At 37.2% G+C, this 21279-nt stretch overlaps 1 protein-coding gene across 3 annotated transcripts in view; it reads left to right on the top strand.

The window, feature by feature from the left end:
* LOC127790235 (1,4-alpha-glucan-branching enzyme 1, chloroplastic/amyloplastic-like) overlaps window positions 1-21279 on the top strand; it is a 93096-nt gene that overhangs the window by 23479 nt on the left and 48338 nt on the right. For all 3 annotated transcript variants that reach the window (XM_052319569.1, XM_052319568.1, XM_052319570.1), the window contains exons 4-6: window positions 3785-3883; window positions 7169-7211; window positions 20710-20769. In XM_052319569.1, coding sequence (XP_052175529.1) covers window positions 3785-3883; window positions 7169-7211; window positions 20710-20769 — 202 coding nt within the window. The remainder of the gene's footprint in view (window positions 1-3784; window positions 3884-7168; window positions 7212-20709; window positions 20770-21279) is intronic.

Below are 21279 nucleotides of genomic sequence, written 5' to 3'. Positions count from 1 at the left end.
TTCCCAAAGGATTCTCCTTGCTGTTTTTCTTTACACGGCATTCCAGATTCCATCCCTTGCCCTTAGCTTTAGCTAATTTCATGTCCTATTGATAGAGTTTTCCCTCATAGGTAAGTTCCCTTAGCTTTAGAAGACCTAGGCATACCTATTTGACAACTCCACAACACCTAACCCTTCACACTAGAAGCAATTTCCAGCAAGCTCATACTCAATTCCAGCAAGCTCATATATGCTTGGAAATTCCTTAGGGGCACACCATTTCCACTAGGTTCACCTCACCTAGCTCCACCATGAGACAAGGCCTAGATAGGTCCCCCTATATCGTAGAAACTGATCTCTAATGGGCTTTTGACATATACAAAGTCTGTTTTGGAGACTTCTACTTTGGTGACCTTACCAAACTATATGGTTCCTATTCCCTTACACCTGCAAAATTTCCTCTCCCTAATATCCCTAACGTTAGATACCTTTCTTAGTCCTTGCACACCATTGTGAGCCATCCTCAACAAATGACACAGCCTAACCTTATCATAGGCTATCCTTTAGTGGCTGCAGCTTATCCACATATAAATGCAAGCATGCACCACATAATCTCCATTCTTGAGGGTTGCTTCCATCTCTTTAAGAGATTCTTATGCAGCTTCTTAGGACTCCAATTCTCCTCTATAGGAGAATACCTTTTTCTATCTAATTCTCCTAGGGAAATTAGGTTTATGATTAAACAGGTATAAATTTACAGCTTCTAAAATTTGGAACAGCTCCACCATGCATCCTAATTTCTCCCATCTCTAATTCACTTGACCTTAATTTGTTGCCTAGACAAACATTTTCCCCTTCCACCATGTCTCTATGGGTAAACACCCATTTCCTATGAGAGGTACACCCTAAACGTAGGACCTATGCTACTTTTCCTGCATACCTAGAAAAACTATAGGACATCCGCCCTCTCATAGCCAAAACAACACATGGTGTTTGAACATTCGGGGCTGGTTCTCTCTTGGGATTCTTTCTTTCTATTTGGGCAGGCCTTCTTCATATGCCCTTCTTCATGGCAATGAAAGCATTTAACCTCTCTCTTGCCACTCCTAGACTTAGACCGAGACCTAACTTTTAACCTAGGGTCTCTTTTTTCTGTTCTAGAGTTCACTGCCAAAGCTTCTATGGCAGATTTTTTGGGACTCTACCATGTGTTGTAAATCCTTGGAATTCAAAGCTCCTATCACGTCTTCTTGGGTCAGGTTATCTCTTCTATGCTTCAAGATATCTACAAAGGTCTCATAAGACTTAGGAAGAGAGTGCAATAAGACCAAAGCCTTATCCTCATCTTCATACCTAATATTTATATTCTCAAGATCCAAACACAGTTTATTTATTAAAACTGTCCATATGATCTTGTGACCTTTGACCTTCACTCATCTTGAAAGAAAAAATTGTGTTTTCAAGTACAACCGGTTAGAGAGGGTTTTAGTCATGTAGAGTGTATCTAACCTATTCCAAAGCTCCTCCACGGTTGTCATCTTTGACACCTTCCACAAGACTTTGTCTCTTAGGCTTAGAATAAGGGTGTTAAAGGCTCTTTTGTTGGTCTCTATCCTCCTATCCCTGATTTCCTTTTTCTGGACTTTAGTTAGGGTTTCAAGCATAGGCTTTTTAGCCTCTAAGGCTTCCTCCAATCCAAGATTTCCCAACAGAGCTCTCATCATCATCTTCCATAGGCCAAGATTGTTTTGGCCATCATACCGTGCGATAGAGGCTATAAGAGCCATTCTTGCGGGTATGTGATAAAATTCTAAGTTCTTGATGAGAGACCCGGCTTTGATAGCAATTTGTTATAAATTGGGAGCACTGACAACCTTTAATCCTCAAGAAACCGATTAAACACCCCTCACAATCACTCACAACTCACCATCCAACACACCACAACACAAACAATTAATAAAGAACATAATTTAAACAAGAAACAGAACACGAAATGAAACACGCAAACCACATGAGGAGACAAAATTTTATCTTGGTGCATGCCACGTGAATGGCGCTACATCCAGCCTTGAAACCACCACCTAACAACCTTCTTTTTGATGGATAACAGTATAAGACTTTCCTTCTTTCTCTCTCACGATACAAGTTTTTCCAAGAATGAATAAGACTATTCTAACTTATAGCCTTCTCACTCCCTTGGCTCTCATGAAAACAAAAAGAGAATATGCGATAGATCGACCCTCAGCCCCCTCTGTCCTATTTATAGAAAATAGGGTGATATTTCCTAGGGCTGGTTAGGATATTATTGGATTTGCCCTCCACTAATAACTAATATTGCAAGGGTGCCACCCGCATGTCAACTACCCCATAACCGCATACAAAACATTACACGTAATCCTATCACTAACTCGAGACAATCTTCAATAGAATAGAATGGCTGCCTACAAAGTCTCTTAAAAGACTACTTATATACTAGATTACTAATCCTTGATCACATAGGAATCCATCTAATCTAATGAATCTTTTTTTTTTTAATAGTCACATGACTACTTATTAAAACTAATAAATAAAAAAGTATTTAAAACCTAGTAACTTAAATACTAAGCATAATTAAACTAATAAAAATAAAATAAAAACACTAATAACTAAAAAACTGCTCCTGCATCATCTCTAACTACCTTTGGTATCTATTATGGACTGAAATAAACACTATTTCACCAGTTTACAACAGCAGAATAGTTCGGAAAATCAGTCACTAACCTTATCTCTCAAGTCCAATGACCAGTTCCTTGGCTTTCCAATTATACTACCAGCCTTTTGAACCACAAGTGTAGGGCACTGTAATGCACCTTTTTAAGGGCACTTAAGACAGTTTTTAAACTGTAGATTTATCGTCCTAAAAAAGCAACCATTTCAGCAACTTTCCAGCCCAAGTAGCTGAATCCCACCATGCTCCAAAGTTAATATATTTTGGTACTTTTTTGTTTTAGTTATTAAACCAACTTAAGTGATATGAGAGAAATGCTTTTAATAAATAACTTTAGGAGCCTGATTTTTAGGCAGTAAAAGCGGTCCCATGTTTGTCTGTGTTTGTAAGGTGCATAGTAACCGCGCATTGTCTTTGGTGACATGCCTGTGCTTCTTAGGATTTATCTTTTTATTATCCAAATCTAATAGAAAATTGGAGAAGCTAAAGTGAGGTGGAATGAGTTCTGAGCAGTTTGCAGGATTTGTTCCTTTAACTTTCCAATTGAATCATGCCCCTGCTGCCCCATCAATGGGTCAGTTAACTGGTAGTGTTACTCTTGGTGCTGTATTTGACCTAATATCACTGGTTGGATGGCCTCTTTAGGGAAGATCTATTGTCTGAACCTTTAAGCTGAATTTTCTGCAGACAATCACAATTTTGATCCTCCAGCCTTTGTTTTATCTGCTATAAATATGTTCTGCTTGTAATGAAACTTCCAATTGTTCCCTGTTTGAAGATGTTTCTTTTCCTTCTCTTTGCATGTATTTTATGCCATCATGGGCTTGCATGATTGTTTGTATATGGTCAAAATTGCATGGGTCTGTGTATATATATGTCTACAAACATGGTGTATATAGATATTTCTACTTTTATATACATCAGATGATGGCTTTTGTATAAATAAATTCAACATCTAAAGGTTGCATGGCTTGTACATGTCTTTCTTATTTTGTACAACAACAATCAGAAGCTTTAATCCCTCATATGGGGAAATATTAAAAAATTAATACCAAAGAATTATCAGCCTGATATTTTTTTACACCCATCTGCCTGCAGATATGCACATTATAGAAGAATGCGAGAGGCAATTGACAAGTATGAAGGTGGTTTAGAAGTGTTTTCTCGTGGGTATGAGAAGTTTGGTTTCACTAGCAGGTATATTTGTTTTTAGAATTCTATTCCTTGCTGATTCTACACCTTTTTTATTGTGTTATTTTATTTCATATACGTTGTTGTCTATGAGTATGTTAAGCATATAAATACAAAGTCTTATAGCCACTACTCATTGTCTTCATTCTTTATTTTTGGCAAAAATTTACTAAAAACATGATGAATGGTACAAATGAAAATGTGATTCTGAAGGAAAAGTGGGTAAGAAAAAACCAGGAGCCATAATTTCTATACATATGACCATGATGTTTATTTACTGCACTCCAAAATTACAGGCCATTTTGAATATGGAATACTCAGGCCATTTTAAGATGTCATAATCTTGTTGGTTTGAAAGCATGAGATGTTTTAACCAAAATAATTTATGTTCTAATGGAAGTAACCATTAAAAATGGGAGCTTACTATCAAATCTGTTGTCCTAGGGTGGTACCATGCACTCAGGATGCATCAGGATTAAACCCCAAAGGAGGGGAGTGGGGTGTTAAATTAAATAACAGTTCAATTGACATGTTGGTATTTACCACCTGAATGCTCCACTAAGAAGCATGAACATATCAAATCAAATCAATTCAATAATCAAAAACTATTGTAAATTACATCCTAAGTAAAGAACTATTTATTGGCAACTAATAGCTATCTGGCTATAATCCTTTCCTAATTAGGATTCCTTAGTGCCAACCTAACTTGGATTCTACTAATGGAAACAAAAGAAACTAAGAAACAAACTAAAATACGAAATAAACAAAAGAAATAAAAAAAAAAAAAACTAATTCCTAATATTTACTCTTCTGTCCTACATCAATTATTTGCTGTAGAAACACAAACAAGAACACAAACACTCAATCAATAAACTCAAAATCAATTCAATAATCAAGACTACTGTTAGTTACATCTTAAAGAACAATGGATAATGATAGTGTCACGTTCCTTGGGGTAGGGCAATAATTGTGTTTTTTTCTCTTATGCTTGTTGATTGTACTTAGTTGTTATAGTGGTTGTGCTTTATCTGCTAGGCTATAAGTAAGCCATAGCTAGAGAAGGGAACACATGTTGAGAAATGAATTGAATCCTTTTTTGTTATCTCTCTCTTTCTCTCAAACTTTCTCCCTTTTTCTTGCTGTTTCCCTCCTTTTCCATTTGAATTCTCTCTCCAAATTCCCTCTAATTCCCAATTCTTCCTAAACAACTCCCTTGCCAAATCCGAAGATCTAACAATTGGTATCAGAGCCAGTGGTCCTCTAGCCACTGGATGGTGATTGTGGTGATAGGGAGGCGCAAGCTAGGGCAGATCCGAGCGATCTTGTAGCAATAGGGATCGCGATTAGTTGCAGAGGATTCAGTGATCGGATTGATTTGAGGGAGTGCTAAGTCGCAGCCATTGATAGTCCTAATTAGTGGCGAGTGCAGATTGGAGGAGATGGTAATTGCAGATCAGAGCCAGGCGATTTTCGGCTGTTGAAGGAGATTCAGATTCTGGTGAGAAGCAATTCTGGATGATTGGAATTTATCATGATCGTTATTGGAATTGGTAATTGGAACTCGTTATTCACCTGTCGATCAGATCTCAATCCTTGGTACACGTTCTAACCTAAAGCGTGATCGATAGAGTCGAAGATGGCATAGGGCACTCGAATGAAGCAATTGGAGACTTGCTTGGATGCTCTAAAGATGGGGCTTCTCCAAAATCAAGAATAGTTGGAGGATAAGTTGTATATGATGGAGTTAGGCCTTCGCCAAACTAAGGAGGAGTTGAATCAAGGTAGGGCAGACAACTTGGCCACTAGAGAGGAGGTTACTGGTGTTAAGGTAGTGGTTGGTAACCTTCAAGTGGATGTCGTCGGGAGCCTCAGAGAAGAATTCTTTGGGTTTGGCCAACAATTAAGCACTATATTGAGTTTGTTCTCACGATTGCCTAATGCAAGCTTGTTGGTGGACTTCCCTCCAAGGTCCACCTCGGTTTCGATTTTGACAGGGTCAAGAATCTGGCAACGTGCCCTTGACCCTCTAGAAACGGAGGAACAAACGGAGTTTGTATCGGAGAATTCCGCTTGGGGAGCACATGGAAGGATTAGAAGAAGAAAAGGAAGAAGACGATGAAGGGGTGTTCTCAAAGCAGAAACCCGTGAGTGCAAGGTGATCACCAATAAAATGTTGCAGAAATTATTACAAAAAGGGATTCCAGAGTCTCAGCTGCACTCTATACAGGCTGTTGAGTTTGAAGACAGAACTGAGGTGGAGAAGGAACATTCAATGGTCGCGAACACTGCTACACTTCAATTTCTCCACGAGGAAATGCAAATGAGAAAGAAAGAAAGAAGAATAAACTAGGCAGTGAAGGATGGAATTGGTTGATCTGTGGATCTATAGCCAGCTTTTGACATTTCTTGGGGACAAGAAATGTTTCAAGGGAGGGGGTATTTGTCACGTTACTAGGGGCAGGGCAGTAATTGTGATTTTTCTCTTATGCTTGTTGATTGTAGGTGGTTGTTATAGTGGTTGTGCTTTACCAGATTGTACATTCTGGATAGATGTATTGCTAGGCTATAAATAAGCCATAGCTAGAGGAGGGAACACATGTTGAGAAATGAATTAAATCCTTCTCTGTTATGTCCCCCCCCTCCCCCTCTCACTTTCTCCCTCTTTCTTGCTGTTTCCCTCCCTTTCTGTCTGAATTCTCTCTTCAAAGTCCCTTTAATTCCCAATTCTTCCTAAACAACCCCCTTGTCAGATCCGAAGATCTGACAGATAGTTTCACCGAAAAACAACAATGGACTCATCTTGTGACTTGACAAAATGTCTGTTTTACCTTATTCAATGCTCTCTCCAACTGTCCCAAAAATGTTGTTTCTCCCTTGCAGTTTCTCTCCTCCTGTCTGCTTCATTCATCCTTCGGCCAGACAAGCACCCAGCAGGTTGCTGAATACATTTCATAGGGCATAGTGTGGAGACACAGATGGAAAATCTCTTAATTTATTGCTACTGTGTTGGTATCAACAAAAGGATTCTGTGCTCCTTTTTGTATTGTGTTTCATTGTAAGCATTATGATGTTCTTGATAAGCCCATATCCTATGTTAAAATGCATTGTGGTCTAATTGTTTGTTGGTAAGCCTGTATTTTCTCAAAACAAGAATCCAGTTGTAGTCTATGTGGAGTGGAACCTTGCTTTGTTCCTTATTTCTGTATTGAAGCTTTTTTTTTTCCACAAAATGGTCATTTGATGGTAGAAAAAATATCTCAGTTGTTGATTTTGTGTAAATTGTTTTTCCAGTGCTGCAGGAATTACATATAGAGAGTGGGCACCTGGAGCCAAGGTTAGTTTTGCTTCACTTATGTATTGCAAGGTTCTTTCTGCAATTTTCAAATTTCTGTTTTAATTCTGCTTAAACAAATCTATTTATCCTTATGAAGTTTTATTTTGGCTTTGCTTATATTTAGACCTAAAAATCCTGACTGTAATGTTGCCAGAAATTTGGATCACATGTGTGAATTGTTTCACAGAGCAACCTAATAAATAACTAGAACAGCATTTAAAAGAAGAGGATGCTGAGATGTGCTTTTCTGTTTTTCTTGAACAAATAACAGAAACTAAAGGTAGTTAATTTTGTTAGGAGCATAATTACCAAAGGTGCACTGAGGCACAAAGAGTGCTTGGAGTTGAGGCACTAGGAGCAGGCATGCGCCTTATAGACGCAAGGCACATTTATTCAACGTGTGTGAAATACTTTTACCCCATTATTTTCAACATGTAACTATAAAGAGGTAAATGCAAACTCATACAATCATGAATGACAAATAATCAACACTATAATACAAATAATCCACTGCCGGTCCCAAGCCCGGATAAAGGAGGAGGGTTGTGTTAGGTAGCCGACAGCCAACGTAAAATTTAGTCGGATCCAAAACATGAACTCTAGACAAATTATGAAAAATCGTTTGGGCGTGGGCGTAACCCTTCATAGCGACGCGCTACACTGTCCCCGTATAGTGACAAGTGAGCTAGAGCCGCTGCATCGGCGCCCGGATGTAGTGATAAATGAGCAAGGGTTCCCGCATTTGCTTGGACGGATGTGGGTAAAGAAGCTAGTCCAAAATCAAAACCAAAATCAAAACCAAAACCAAAATCAAAATCAAAAACAAAATCAAATTCAAAGTCAAGGCCAAAAACAAAATCAAATCCAAAGTCAAGGCCAAAAACAAAATCATAGATTAAGGATTGGGTCATGGAACATAGGAACATTAACAGGCAAAGCTATGGAAGTGGTGGATGTGATGATTAGGAGAAAAATTAATATTATGTGCCTTCAAGAGACGAGATGGGTAGGGAAAAAAGCGAAAACTTTATCAGAAGCTGGATATAAAATATGGTACACAGGAACTGATCGAGCGAAAAATGGAGTGGGGATTATTATGGATAAAAGCTTAATAGATGAGGTAGTGGATGTAAAGAGAATAGGGGATAGGATTATTATGGTGAAGATTAGTCTAGGAAGAATGACTATGAATATCTTTAGTACATATGCATCACAAGCGGGGTTAGGTGATGAGATAAAAGCAAAATTCTGGGAGGACCTAAAGGGACTCATACAAATGATACCAAGAGGAGAGAAAGTGATTATAGGAGGTGACCTAAATGGGTACGTGGGTAGAGACGGAAACGGATATAGAGAGGTACACGGAGGGTATGGATTTGGGGAAATTAATAATGAGGGTAAATCTATCCTAGATTTTGCTATGGCATATGGGCTCATTATAACCAATACTAGGTTCAAAAAACGGGACGAACACTTAATCACATATAAAAATATCACCTCAAGCACCCAAATAGATTACTTCCTCATGAGTCAAGAGGATCGGTTATGTTGTAGGAATTGTAAGGTGATATCGGGAGAGTGTTTGACTACTCAACATAGACTTTAGTACTTGACGTCCAAGTAAGAAACTGGAAGAGAAAAAATCAAGACTTTAGTACTTGACGTCCAAATAGATTACTTCCTCATGAGTCAAGAGGATCGGTTATGTTGTAGGAATTGTAAGGTGATATCGGGAGAGTGTTTGACTACTCAACATAGACTTTAGTACTTGACGTCCAAGTAAGAAACTGGAAGAGAAAAAATCACATAAAACAAAATCCAAGAATCAGGTGGTGGAATTTAAAAGGGGAGAAACAACTAATCTTCAAAGAAAAATTAAGGGGTAGAAGGGAATGGAATGGAGAAAGACAAACAAACCAAATGTGGAAAGAAATGGCTAATGCTCTGAGAAGCACGGCAAATGTAGTCCTTAGAGAGACAAATGGTAGAGCCCCTAACCTTAAGGAGTCTTGGTGGTGGAATGAAGAGGTACAATTGAAAATTAAAAATAAGAAAACTTGCAATAAGGCGGTATATCAATGCAACAATGAAGAAAATCAAAAAAATTATAAAGAAGCAAAAAAGGCAGCAAAAAGAGCTGTTAGTGAAGCAAGATCAAAAGCATATGAGAATCTATATAAACGACTTGATACAAAAGATGGAGAAAGGGATATATATAAATTAGCTAAAGCAAGAGAAAGAAAAACACGGGATTTAAATCAAGTGAAATGCATAAAAGATGACAATCAAAATGTTTTAGTAAATGAGGGAGCGATTAAGGAGAGATGGAAGGAGTATTTCACAAAATTATTCAATGATGGTGGTGACACAAGAGTTAGGTTGGGACATCTTAGTAACTCTGAAGGGAATGTGAGCTACACATTCTATCGACGCATAAGTTCAAATGAAATAAGGCAAGCATTAAAAAAGATGAAAAATCATAAGACAGTGGGACCGGATAATATACCAATAGAAGCATGGAAATGCATGGGAGAAGAGGGCATCTCCGGGCTAACGCAACTATTTAACGCCATCCTTAAATCAAAAAAGATGCCAGATGAGTGGAGGAAGAGTACTTTGGTTCCTATATACAAGAACAAAGGAGATGTTTAAAACTGTGAAAATTATAGAGGAATTAAGTTAATGAGTCATACCATGAAACTCTGGGAGAGAGTAATAGAGCAGAGGCTCAGAAAGGAAACAAAGGTGTCAGAAAATCAGTTTGGTTTCATGCCTGGTAGGTCAACAATAGAAGCTATATATTTACTGAGGCGTCTAATGGAAAGGTATCGAGATCATCAGAAGGACCTACATATGGTGTTTATAGATCTAGAAAAGGCCTATGATAGGGTCCCTAGAGAAGTATTATGGAGGGTTTTAGAGAAGAAAGGAGTCAAAATAGCCTATATACAAGCCCTTAAGGACATGTATCATGGTGTAGAGACAAGGGTCAGAACATGTGGAGGGGATACTGAACCATTTACAACTACAATAGGACTGCATCAAGGTTCTGCACTAAGTCCATACTTATTTGCCCTAGTAATGGATGAACTCACTAAAGATATTCAGATAGATGTGTTATGGTGTATGCTATTTGCAGACGATATAGTGTTGGTGGATGAAACAAAAGAAGGAGTGAACACTAAGCGTGAGTTGTGGAGAAACAATTTAGAATCTAAAGGATTTAAATTAAGTAGAAAGAAAACAGAATATATGGAATGCAAATTTAGCAAAAATGCAAGAGTGGATGATGTTATAATAAAATTAGAAGACCAAATCTTACAAAGAAAAGACCATTTTCGATATTTGGGATCAGTGATTCAAAAAGATGGAGAAATCCACGAGTATGTCGTACATAGAATTAAGGCAGGTTGGCTAAAATGGAGAAATGCATTGGGGGTGTTATGTGATGGTAAAATCCCATTAAAATTGAAAGAAAAATTTTATAGGACAGCTATAAGACCAGTCTTGCTGTATGGCTCAGAATGTTGGGCAGTTAAATATCAGCATGAGCAAAAGACGAGTGTAGCGGAGATGAGAATGTTAAGATGGATGTGCGGACATATAAGAAAGGATAAAATTAGAAATGAAGTTATTCGTAATAAGGTAGGAGTAGTGCCAATCGAGGAGGAGATGAGAGAGACTAGACTAAGATGGTTTGGTCATGTGAGAAGGAGACTAAGAGACGCTCCTGTGAGGAGAGTTGATGAAATGGAACAATTAGTCACAGAAAGAGGTAGACCCAAGAAGACTTTGGGAGAGACATTAAAATTTGATATGAAATATATGGATCTAAATGAGGATATGATAAAAGACAGAAATACATGGAAGTCTAGAATTCATGTAGCCGACCCCACATAGTGGGATAAAGGCTAGATATATTGTTGTTGTTGTAAATTACTGTCTATACATTAACAAAAAGCATTGTTTCAAAATTCAACATAGGCAGTCAAATTCATAAAATGAAGAGCAAGTGAAAATGAAATACAATTTGCAAACATAATAAACTACAAGAATTTTTAAATCAGAGTAACTTCTCAATTTTGTGTTAAAAATTACACATTATACTCATTTCTCGATCCTCATAATCAAATTGATTTTCAGTATCAAATTGATGTTCAAACTGAAATGTAATAAGAATAAATAAACAATTAGTTGCATAATGGCATAAAAATTAGTTTCATAGAGCTGTATTAGTAAGAAAAGCAACCAGAAAAATAAAAAGATAAAATAAAAAACCTCAACTGAATAACAGAAGTTACAGAACAATCTAAACGGAAAAATAAAACTAGATATTAGGAAAAAGGAAGAAGAAGAAAGTACAACCAAAGCTGTGAACAGTGAATATTTGGCCCCATTCGGTATTGCTGTGTTGTGGTGTGCTGTGCTGTTCTTTGAAAGTAATGTTGATAAAGTAGTGTTTGGTAACTGGATGTTGTGCCGTGCTTATTAATGTTTGTTGGAAGGAGATAAGGAAGAATGAAGGGCACGGCTGTGCAGATCAAGATAACCACAAAAAGGATAAGAAAGAATGAGGATAAATCAGTCTTTGATTATCCAGATTCTTGCTAATCTAAATCTGTAAATTAGGTAGCTAAAGTGTTGTAATCTACTCCTATAAAATAGGAGAAGAATCAGGATATTTTTTAGGAGTTTTGTGTATATAAATCTTACATATCAATGAATTATTCACGGCGGAAGAGTTTACCATTCCCCTAACCTATTCTTTTATGGTATCAGAGCCATGTCCTTGTGGCACCTGATCTTTTGTTTCCTACTACATAGAGGAGTCTCAAAGTCCATGATATGGCTGAAAAACAAACAACTAGTGAGACTTCTACAACTAATCCTCCTCCAATGAAGGAGAATCAAGTTCCGATTGTTCCTACAACCATTGAAAGCCACTCTCTCCAGATCACTCAATGCAAGCTGAATGGAACCAATTTCAGAGAATGGTCCCAATTAGTCTTATTAGTAGTTCGAGGAAAGGGAAAGGTAGGCTATCTAACCGGTGCAGTTTCAAAGCCTAGTCCCGAGTCAACAACCTATGGCATATGGGAGGCCGAGAATGCCATTGTTATGGGTTGGTTGGTTAATTCCATGGAACCAAAGATTGGAAGGACCTACCTATTTTACAAGACAACTAGTAAAATATGGAAGGCAGTCCAAGAAATTTATTCAGATCTGGAAAATACAGCCTAATGCTTCCAGATCCGGTCACTTATTTGAACCACAAGACAAGGTACAAATTCAATTATTGAGTACTATAATACCCTAATAGAATTGTGGCAAGAGATGGATTTGTTTTATGAGATTATATGGGAGTGTTTTGCTGATGGAATGAAATATAACAAGATGGTGGAGAAGGAGAGAGTTTTTGACTTCCTACATGGTCTAAACTTAGACCTAGATGAAGTAAGAGGAAGGCTACTCGGGACAAAGCCTTTTCCATCCATGACAGAGGTATTTGTAGAAGTAAGAAGAGAAGAAAGCAAGAAGAAGGTGATGTTATTAGGTTTAGGGCACTCTAACAGTGAGGTCTATACTCCAAACTCAACCTTGAATATTTCTTGAGGGAAAATACTTACCACAACTAAAGGAGAGCCTCAAAAGGAGAAATAGTGGTGTGACCACTACAATAAACCTTATCACACTAGAGAAACTTGCTGGAAGATTTATGGAAGGCCAACAAACTAGAAGCCAAGGAATCAAAGGAAGGGAGGACAATCTACCTACATGGTGGAGGCTGAAAAGGGAAATCCAACAAACATCACCCTAACAGTAGACCAGTTGGAAGTTTTATAGTAGTTGTTAAGCCAAACCAAGGTGATTAAGTCTAAAAATTCAAAATAATTCTAATTCGATGGTAGCCCTAGCAAAACAAGGTAAAATGCTAAATACTCTCTTATCTCCAAAAATTATTCTACAAGCTGTTGGATCATAGACACTAGAGCATCAGATCACGTGACAAGTTCCCTTAATATATTGCCCAATTATGAACCTTGTGATCAAGACATTATTGTTTTTATGGCTGATGGAACAACATCCTTTGCAAAAGGAAAATTAACATCTTGTATAGCAAGATTAACTCTAAAATCAGTACTATATGTACCTGATTTAAAGTGTAATTTGTTATCAGTTAGTAAATTAACTAAGGAAAAGGGCTGTTCAGTGACATTTTTCCAATCTTATTGTGTTTTTCAATACCCATCATCGGGTAAGATGATTAGCAATGTTGAGGAGAAAATAGGACTCTTATCAAACTCCAAGACTTGATCATTCTACTGCATTTAGGCCAGCTATTCAATCTTATTTATCTACTGTTTCAGATTCCGAAATAATGCTTTGGCATCAACGTTTAGGACATCCTAGTTTTAATTATCTTAGGATTTTACATCCTTCTCTTTCTAGAAATAAAATCCCAAATTTCTATTGTGAACATTGTATTCTTGCAAAACCTTTTCACTTGGTGCATAGTGACATTTGGGGACCAGCCATAACTCCAAATCTGACTAATACTCAATGGTTTATCACTTTCATAAATGACCATACGAGAGTTAATTGGGTTTTCCTAATGAAAGATAAATCTGAAGCCTATCTTGTGTTCAAAAGGTTTCATCGAATGGTGCATGATGTATTTCAAACACCAATTCATGTATTGAGGACTGATAATGGCCGAAAATATTTTCAAATGAATTTAATCAGTATTTAATTGAGCATGGTATCATTCACCAAAGCTCATGTCCTTACAACCCCCAACAAAACAGGATAGCTGAAATAAAGAATCGTCACCTCTATGAGATAGCCAGGGCCCTAATGTTCACTCATTTAGTCCCAAATTCTTATTAGAAAGAAGTTATACTTACATATACTTATCTCATCAATTGACTTCCCTAAAAAATTCTAAAGTTTAAGACTCTCCTAAATGTCTTTCTTGAATCTTTCCCTCATCATACTCAAGTCTTAAAACTCTCTTACTCCTAAGGTGTTTGAATGTACTGCCTTTGTACACGAGAACGAACCCATTCAATCCTTAAACTCTTTTACTCCTAAGGTGTTTGGATGTATTGCCTTTGTACACAAGAATCAACCCATTCAATCCAAATTGGATCCTAAGGCACTCAAGTGCATTTTTGTGGGCTACTCTCCTACTTAGCAGGGGTAGAAATGCTACAACCCAATTACTCAAAAATTCATTGTTTGTTATGATGTATCTTTTATTGAGAATAAACTATTCTTTCAGAATCTTGTTATAAATAGGGAGCACTAGCAGCCTTAAAACCCTCCAAGAAACTGATCAAACACCCCTCCAAACACTCACAACTCACAGCCCAACACACCACAACACAAACAGTCAATAAAGAACAGAATTTAAGTAAGAACAAAACAAGAAAGAAACATTCAAACCATATAAGAAGACAAACTTTTATCTTGGTTCATGCCAATTGAATTAGCACTATATCCAGCCTCTAAGATCCTCCCGAGAGCAGTCTTTATTTCTAGAAATCGATCAGTACAGTAGTGGCTCTTCTCTCCCTTCTATTCCCGAGCACCCCAATTGTTTTCCCCCCAAGATTACAAAGCTAACAGCCCTAACATTTCTCTCAGAAACAATCAGCACTCGTTACAAACAGAAAAATGAGAACTCTCTCTTCATTTGCTACCCCTTGCCTTCTATTTATAATAGTGGGTGGATATCCCAATGAATATTATTAGATATTTACAGTTTAACCCCCAAACTATAACTAATTACAGTTTAGGTTACAACTTCTAACTAAAATCTTTAAAAAAGAACTCTAGCAAACTGCCATCATTCACTGCTACTACCATCATCTTTTTCTTATACCATATACTCGAGACAACCTTTGATAAATCTTTCTCAGCAAGGGAACATAACTGAACCAAAACACCATTGGGACCCAATGATGCCTACTTCAGATTGTTCCACTTCATTACCTACACCTATTTCTATTTTTGTAGGCTACTCTCCTACTTAGCAGGGGTAGAAATGCTACAACCCAATTACTCGAAAATTCATTGTTTCTTATGATGTATCTTTTATTGAGAATCAACCATTCTTTCATAATCATTCTCAACAAGGGAACATAATTGAACCAGAACACCATTGGGACCCAATGATGCCTACTCCAGATTGTTTCACTTCATTACCTACGCCTAGTCCTAATTTTGAACCATCTCAACCTATACCTGAATGCTGTCAAACACCTATTTCTCCAGTCCAAAACCATAAAGGGGAGAGAATAAGGAAAACCAAATTTGGGAGGATGATCAGGTTCAAAGTAAACCGCCATTGATGGTTTACTCAAGAAGGCTTCGTGACCCTCAACCAACCATATTTTCTGAACCAAGGATAAGTCCAGAAGACGCAATTATAAGAGATGTTGAGGCTCTTAACAAGGAGGAAGACAAAGAAGGGAGTGAAGAGTATGATCTCAATATCCTAATTGCTCTAAGGAAAGGGGTAAGATCTTGCACCAAACACCCTATTTCAAATTTTATGGGATACTCAAAATTATCCCCTCAGTTCAAATCTTTCACAGCTAGTATCGATGATGTGGTTCTTCCTAAAGACATTTATCATGCACTACAGGAGGGGAAGTGGAAGGTAGTAGTCATGGAAGAGATGAAAGCCCTAGATTAAAATGATACTTGGGAGATAGTGAGACTTCCAGATGGGAAGAATATAGTAGGCAACAAGTGAGTGTTTATCGTGAAAGTACAAATCAGATGGAAGTATTGACAGGTACAAGGCAAGACTTGTAGTTCAAGGTTTTACTCAAACTCAAGACCTTGACTATGAGGAAACATTTGCACCAGTGGCTAAGCTCAACTCTATTTGGGTATTACTATCTTTAGCAGTGAACTTAGACTGGAGACTACTTCAATTAGACATTAAGAATGCCTTCTTAAATGGAGAGTTAGAGAAAGAAATTTATATGGCGATACCACTTGGATTTGAAGGAGAAGACACAAGAGGAAATGTATGCAGGTTGAAAAAATCTTTATATGGCCTTAAGGGCATGGTTTAAGAGGTTTAGTGGTACTCTAAACCAACTTGGATATAAACAAGGGCTGGTTGATCACACTCTTTTTACAAAGATGGAATCTGATGGAAGGAGGGCTATCTTAATAGTCTTTGTAGATGACATAATCATCACCGAAAATAACACACAAGAGATTGAGAATTTGAAGCATCAACTAAGGGAGGCATTTGAAGTAAAAGAACTGGGAGAACTGAGATATTTCTTAGGCTTGGAAGTTGCTAAAAGCAAGGAGGATATTTTCATATCACAAATGAAGTACACCCTAGACTTGCTAAAAGAAACAGGCAAGCTCAGGTGTAAGCCTGCAAGCACTCATCTAGAGCCCAATTGGAAGAATAAAGAAGAGAAAGAAGGATATCAGGTTGATAAAGGGAGATTTTAGCGTCTAGTAGGGAAGCTCATTTACCTATCTCACATTAGGCCGGATATTGTCTATGCTATAAGTATTATTAGCTAATACATGCATTCACCAACTAAAAGACATCTTGAAGCAGGTTACCGTATTCTCAGGTATCTCAAAGGAACACCTGGGAAGGGGCTGCTGTTCAAGAAAAATCAGGATAAAGGAATTATTAGCTATGCAGATTCTGATTGGACAGGTTCTATTGCTGATAGTAGATCCACATTAGGGTATTGTATCAAGTTGGGCGAAAACCTAGTAACATGGAGAAGCAAGAAGTAACAAGTGGTTGCTCGAAGTAGTGCAAAAGTTGAGTATCGAGCTATTGCTCAAGGGATTTGTGAAATAATATGGATAGAAAGGCTGATGAAAGATCTATTTATGCCTATTTCCTCTCCTAAACTTTTTTACAATGACAGCAAGTCAGCTATTAGCATTGTAAACAACCCAATACAACATGACTGGATGGAACATGTCAGAATTGATAGGCATTTTGTTAAGCAAGAGATGGAAGGAGACATAAGACTCACTTATGTTCCTATTGAAGATCAAGAAGCAGATATCTTGACTAAAGCAATGCAAAAACAAGGTTTTGAATCACTTAGAAGTGAGCTGGGATTGATTTGACATTTATTTACTAGCTTGAGGGGGAGTGTTGGAAGGATATAAGGAAGAATGATGGGCATGATTGTGCAGATCAAGATAACCACAAAAAAGATAAGAAAGAATGAGGAATGAGGATAAATCAGTCTTTGATTATCCAGATTCTTGCTAATCTAAATCTGTAAATTAGGTAGCTAAAGTGTTGTAATCTACTCCTATAAAATAGAAGAAGAATTAGGAGATTTTTTAGGAGTTTTGTGTATATAAGTCTTACATATCAATGAATTATTCACGGTGGAAGAGTTTTCCATTCCCCTAACCTATTCTTTCAATGTTAAAAGCAAGCAATAAGTGTTTGGTTAACATTTTATTGTTGTGTTCTAGATTAGTAAAATGACTAAAAAAGATATTAAGATATTAAATAGTTACTTTGTAAGGTAGCATAATTATAAAGACATATAATGGTTATAAAAGTAAATACTATTAATGATTGTGGGTCCCATTAAAATCTGTTGTGCTTTTTATAAAAAGCAAGGAGTCCCTTGCTTTTGCTTAAAAGCAGCTTAACCTACTTTTTTTGGAAGAAGAAACTGTGTTTTAAAAGCACAACAATACCTTACTAAATGGTGCTTTTTGAAAAACGATGATAAAAAGCTGTTGTGCTTAAAAAGCATAACAATGCCAAACAGACAATCACATAGAAGAAGTAATGAGGTAGAAAGTACAAAAAGGTACTGATATATTAAAACTTACTAACACAAAGCATCCTCCTTTTGGCTAAAAGTCTCTTTAAAAAATATGCTTTAACTACTGTTTTGCTTTGGGATTTTTCAATTTCTCTAGGTTTTGATTAGTTGGATTAGTACTTAGCTTTGAAGTTTGTGGTTTGGAGTAATCATGAACTATATGTACACACTAGAAACTGGGCACGCAAAACTTTCACATTTCACTGATGAAAAAGAAGGAAACAGCAATAGAGACAATTATCTGGTGGTGGTAATGATGCTGATGGAGGACGAGATATAAAAGAACGGCTTGACTTTTGTTTAGGCCTCTGCTGTATAATTAACACAACTATCTCTGTGCCATTAAAAACAATAGAAGAAAATTGCACAAGTTGTAAATTTAAAAAAAAACAATATTTTGGTGTTTTGATTATTTTAGCTATAAGGTTAGTGGCATACTTCACGGTGGCAAATTATTTTCTCCTAAAGGAAAAAAATTGATGTCTTGCTCAATTGCTAGGGGTGTGCAAAATTTCGCGTAACCCGAACTAACTGAATTGAATTGGTCAGTTCAGTTCGGTTATTCTTGATAGATAGTTTGGTCCGGTTACCAATTTCCCACAAAATTGGGTAGTCGGTTCGGTTCGAATATTGCAGTATGAATAACTGTAAAAATTGAACCGTACTGTTCGACCCCTGGCATACCCCCCCCCCCCCCCCCAACCTAACACCCAACCCAACCCAACCCAACCCCTCTGCACTTGAATCTCCAATCCCACTCTAGAGCAAATCGATTCAAAACCCTAACCCTCGCTGTCGTCATCAATCGGAAGACTCGGAATCGATTGCTGTCAACACCCCCCCCCCCCCCCCCCCCCCCCAGCCCAGCCCAGCCCAGCCCCCCTGCACTCGAATCCCACCCAAGGGAGCAAATCGAAACCCCAAGTCCCTAACCCTCGCCGTGGCCGTTGGAACCAATCACTATCACCATTAGCTTTTGAGTAGTCACCCACCCCACCGACACTGATAGGCGAGACCGATAGACCCGACACCATCGCCCCTTCTCTCTCGAGCAATCATATTCGGAGCACAGAGGGAGAGAAGAGAGACAATATCGAGATCAGTATCAAAGCTTCCGTCCGCTTCGATTCCTTGACTGATTTAAAACTGAAGGTTAACAAGTACATATATGTGTATATATATAGTTGTATAGTGCATATATAGGTGAATGATATGTATTGCAAGGTAGGTTTTGTGTAACTTTTATTGAATGATCGTAGAAATCAACTGATGCTATTTTATTAACCATGAATGAAATTTACCCAATTGTCCTTCAATTTTAGATTTGGATGCAAAAGCTTTTATAAATAAATGAACATTGATGTTTAGATTGATGTTGTGGATGGATGCTGTGTGTTTATATTCATATATGTGTGTTTAGATTGATTGATGCTGTGTGTTCGGTTTATTGTATTTGAATAGGTAGCTTGTCTTTGGTTCGGTATATCGGTTATGGTGGGTTATTGTACTGATCGGTTACCAAAAATTCAAATTTGGTTAGTTTAGTTTGGTTTCGGTTAGTGAATAGGTTTGGTCGGTTCAGTTTGGTTCGGTTAGGTATTTTCGGCCTGGTTCGGTTCAGTTATAACCGAATTCGGTTCAGTTATAATCGAATGCACACCCCTATCAATTGCTTTTATGAATAGGCTACAACTCTTTCCTTTTGTTATTGATGATCTTTAAAGTTTGGGCACCTTTCTAAAAATAAATCTATTCTACTATAAAAACCAAACGCCAATTTTGGTGGTCTTTGAAGTTATGTTGAGTTTTCAATTTTCAAAAATGCCCTTCAAATGTGCTGCCTTTATAAGAAAAAAAGGACTGCGGCCACCCAACAGCAATTGCAGTGAAATGTAGCTGAATATACAAAGGGTAATAGAGTGGAGCAAACATTCTTCTCTATTTAATATAAAAAATTAAAATTAATTATAATTTAGAGTAAATTATATTGACCACCCCTGCTGTTTGCCTTAATTATAAAGATTACCCTCCATGTTTTAAAAATGACAATAGCCTCCCCTGCTGTTTAAAAAAGGCTAAAATGACCATTTTACCTTTCCTTTCTCTCTCTCTCTCTCTCTCCTCTAATTTTAGAAAAATTAAAAAATATAAAAAAGGAAAAACACCAGGGGAGGCAGGCAATGATCATTTGCCATTGGCGCCAATGATGGCTGAACCCCAGTTATCCGTGGGGATTCAGTAATTCCATTGCTGGAGATACAGGAGACAGAGAGGAGAAAGGGGAGAAAACAAGAAAATAAAAAGGCAATTAAGTTATAGACATGATCCATGTGGTTGATCGGAAGGGATTTGAAACAAACTAAAAAGGCAAGGGTATTTTGGGAGTATTGACAACCCGACAGAGCTTCAAAATGAGATAAAACCAAAAAGGATGTTTCCTTTTCATAATAGAAATATCTTTTCTATTTGAGACTTTTGTGGATTAATCTTCTAAAATCTGTTCTTAGTTGTAATTATCATTACGTTTGCGTGGTCGTTATCGTGTTCCTGCATTTGACATTGCTTATAGCTTCTCAACCATTCTCATCATTAGTGAGTTTGTGGAGTATATTACATATTGTTCCCTCTTTTTACTAAATTTACAGTCTGCAGCCTTGATTGGAGATTTCAACAATTGGAATCCTAATGCAGACGTCATGACTCGGGTATGTTGTAATTGCTTAATTGTGTTTAAGGATCAGTGACAGCTCAACTTTCTTGTTAGTAATTTAATTGTTGGATTTTTTTTTTTTTTTTTGCTGGTAATTGTTGGATTTTTTTTGTTATATATTAATAAAACTAGCCTCTATATATGAGAGGGAGAGAGTGTTAACTGTTTTGACATTCCTATTAACCGCTCACCCCTACTCCCAACCAACCAGAATAAATAAATAAAAAGAAGAATAAGAAGAAGAGGTACATGCAAAATTAAAATTGGCTTTTTTTCCTTGGATTCTACTCCATTCTTTATGGTGTTCTTATCATAAAGTATTATTATTACCTTGTTCCTAAATGCATATGGTACATCCTTAATGTTGATGCCGGAAGGCAAACACTGTAGATTCCTAGGCAATTTTGTTGTGCCATCATCCATGGAGATGATATCAAAATGGCAAGAAGCATGGTGTGAGGAGTCAATGGTGTTGGAAATTATTTAGAATAAAAAAATAAATAAC

The sequence above is a fragment of the Diospyros lotus genome, chromosome 14, assembly GCF_014633365.1.
Source record: "Diospyros lotus cultivar Yz01 chromosome 14, ASM1463336v1, whole genome shotgun sequence".
NCBI classification, from domain to species: domain Eukaryota; kingdom Viridiplantae; phylum Streptophyta; class Magnoliopsida; order Ericales; family Ebenaceae; genus Diospyros; species Diospyros lotus.
The sequence above is the reverse complement of the archived record's forward strand: the minus strand, read 5'-3'. Positions and strand labels throughout refer to the sequence as shown.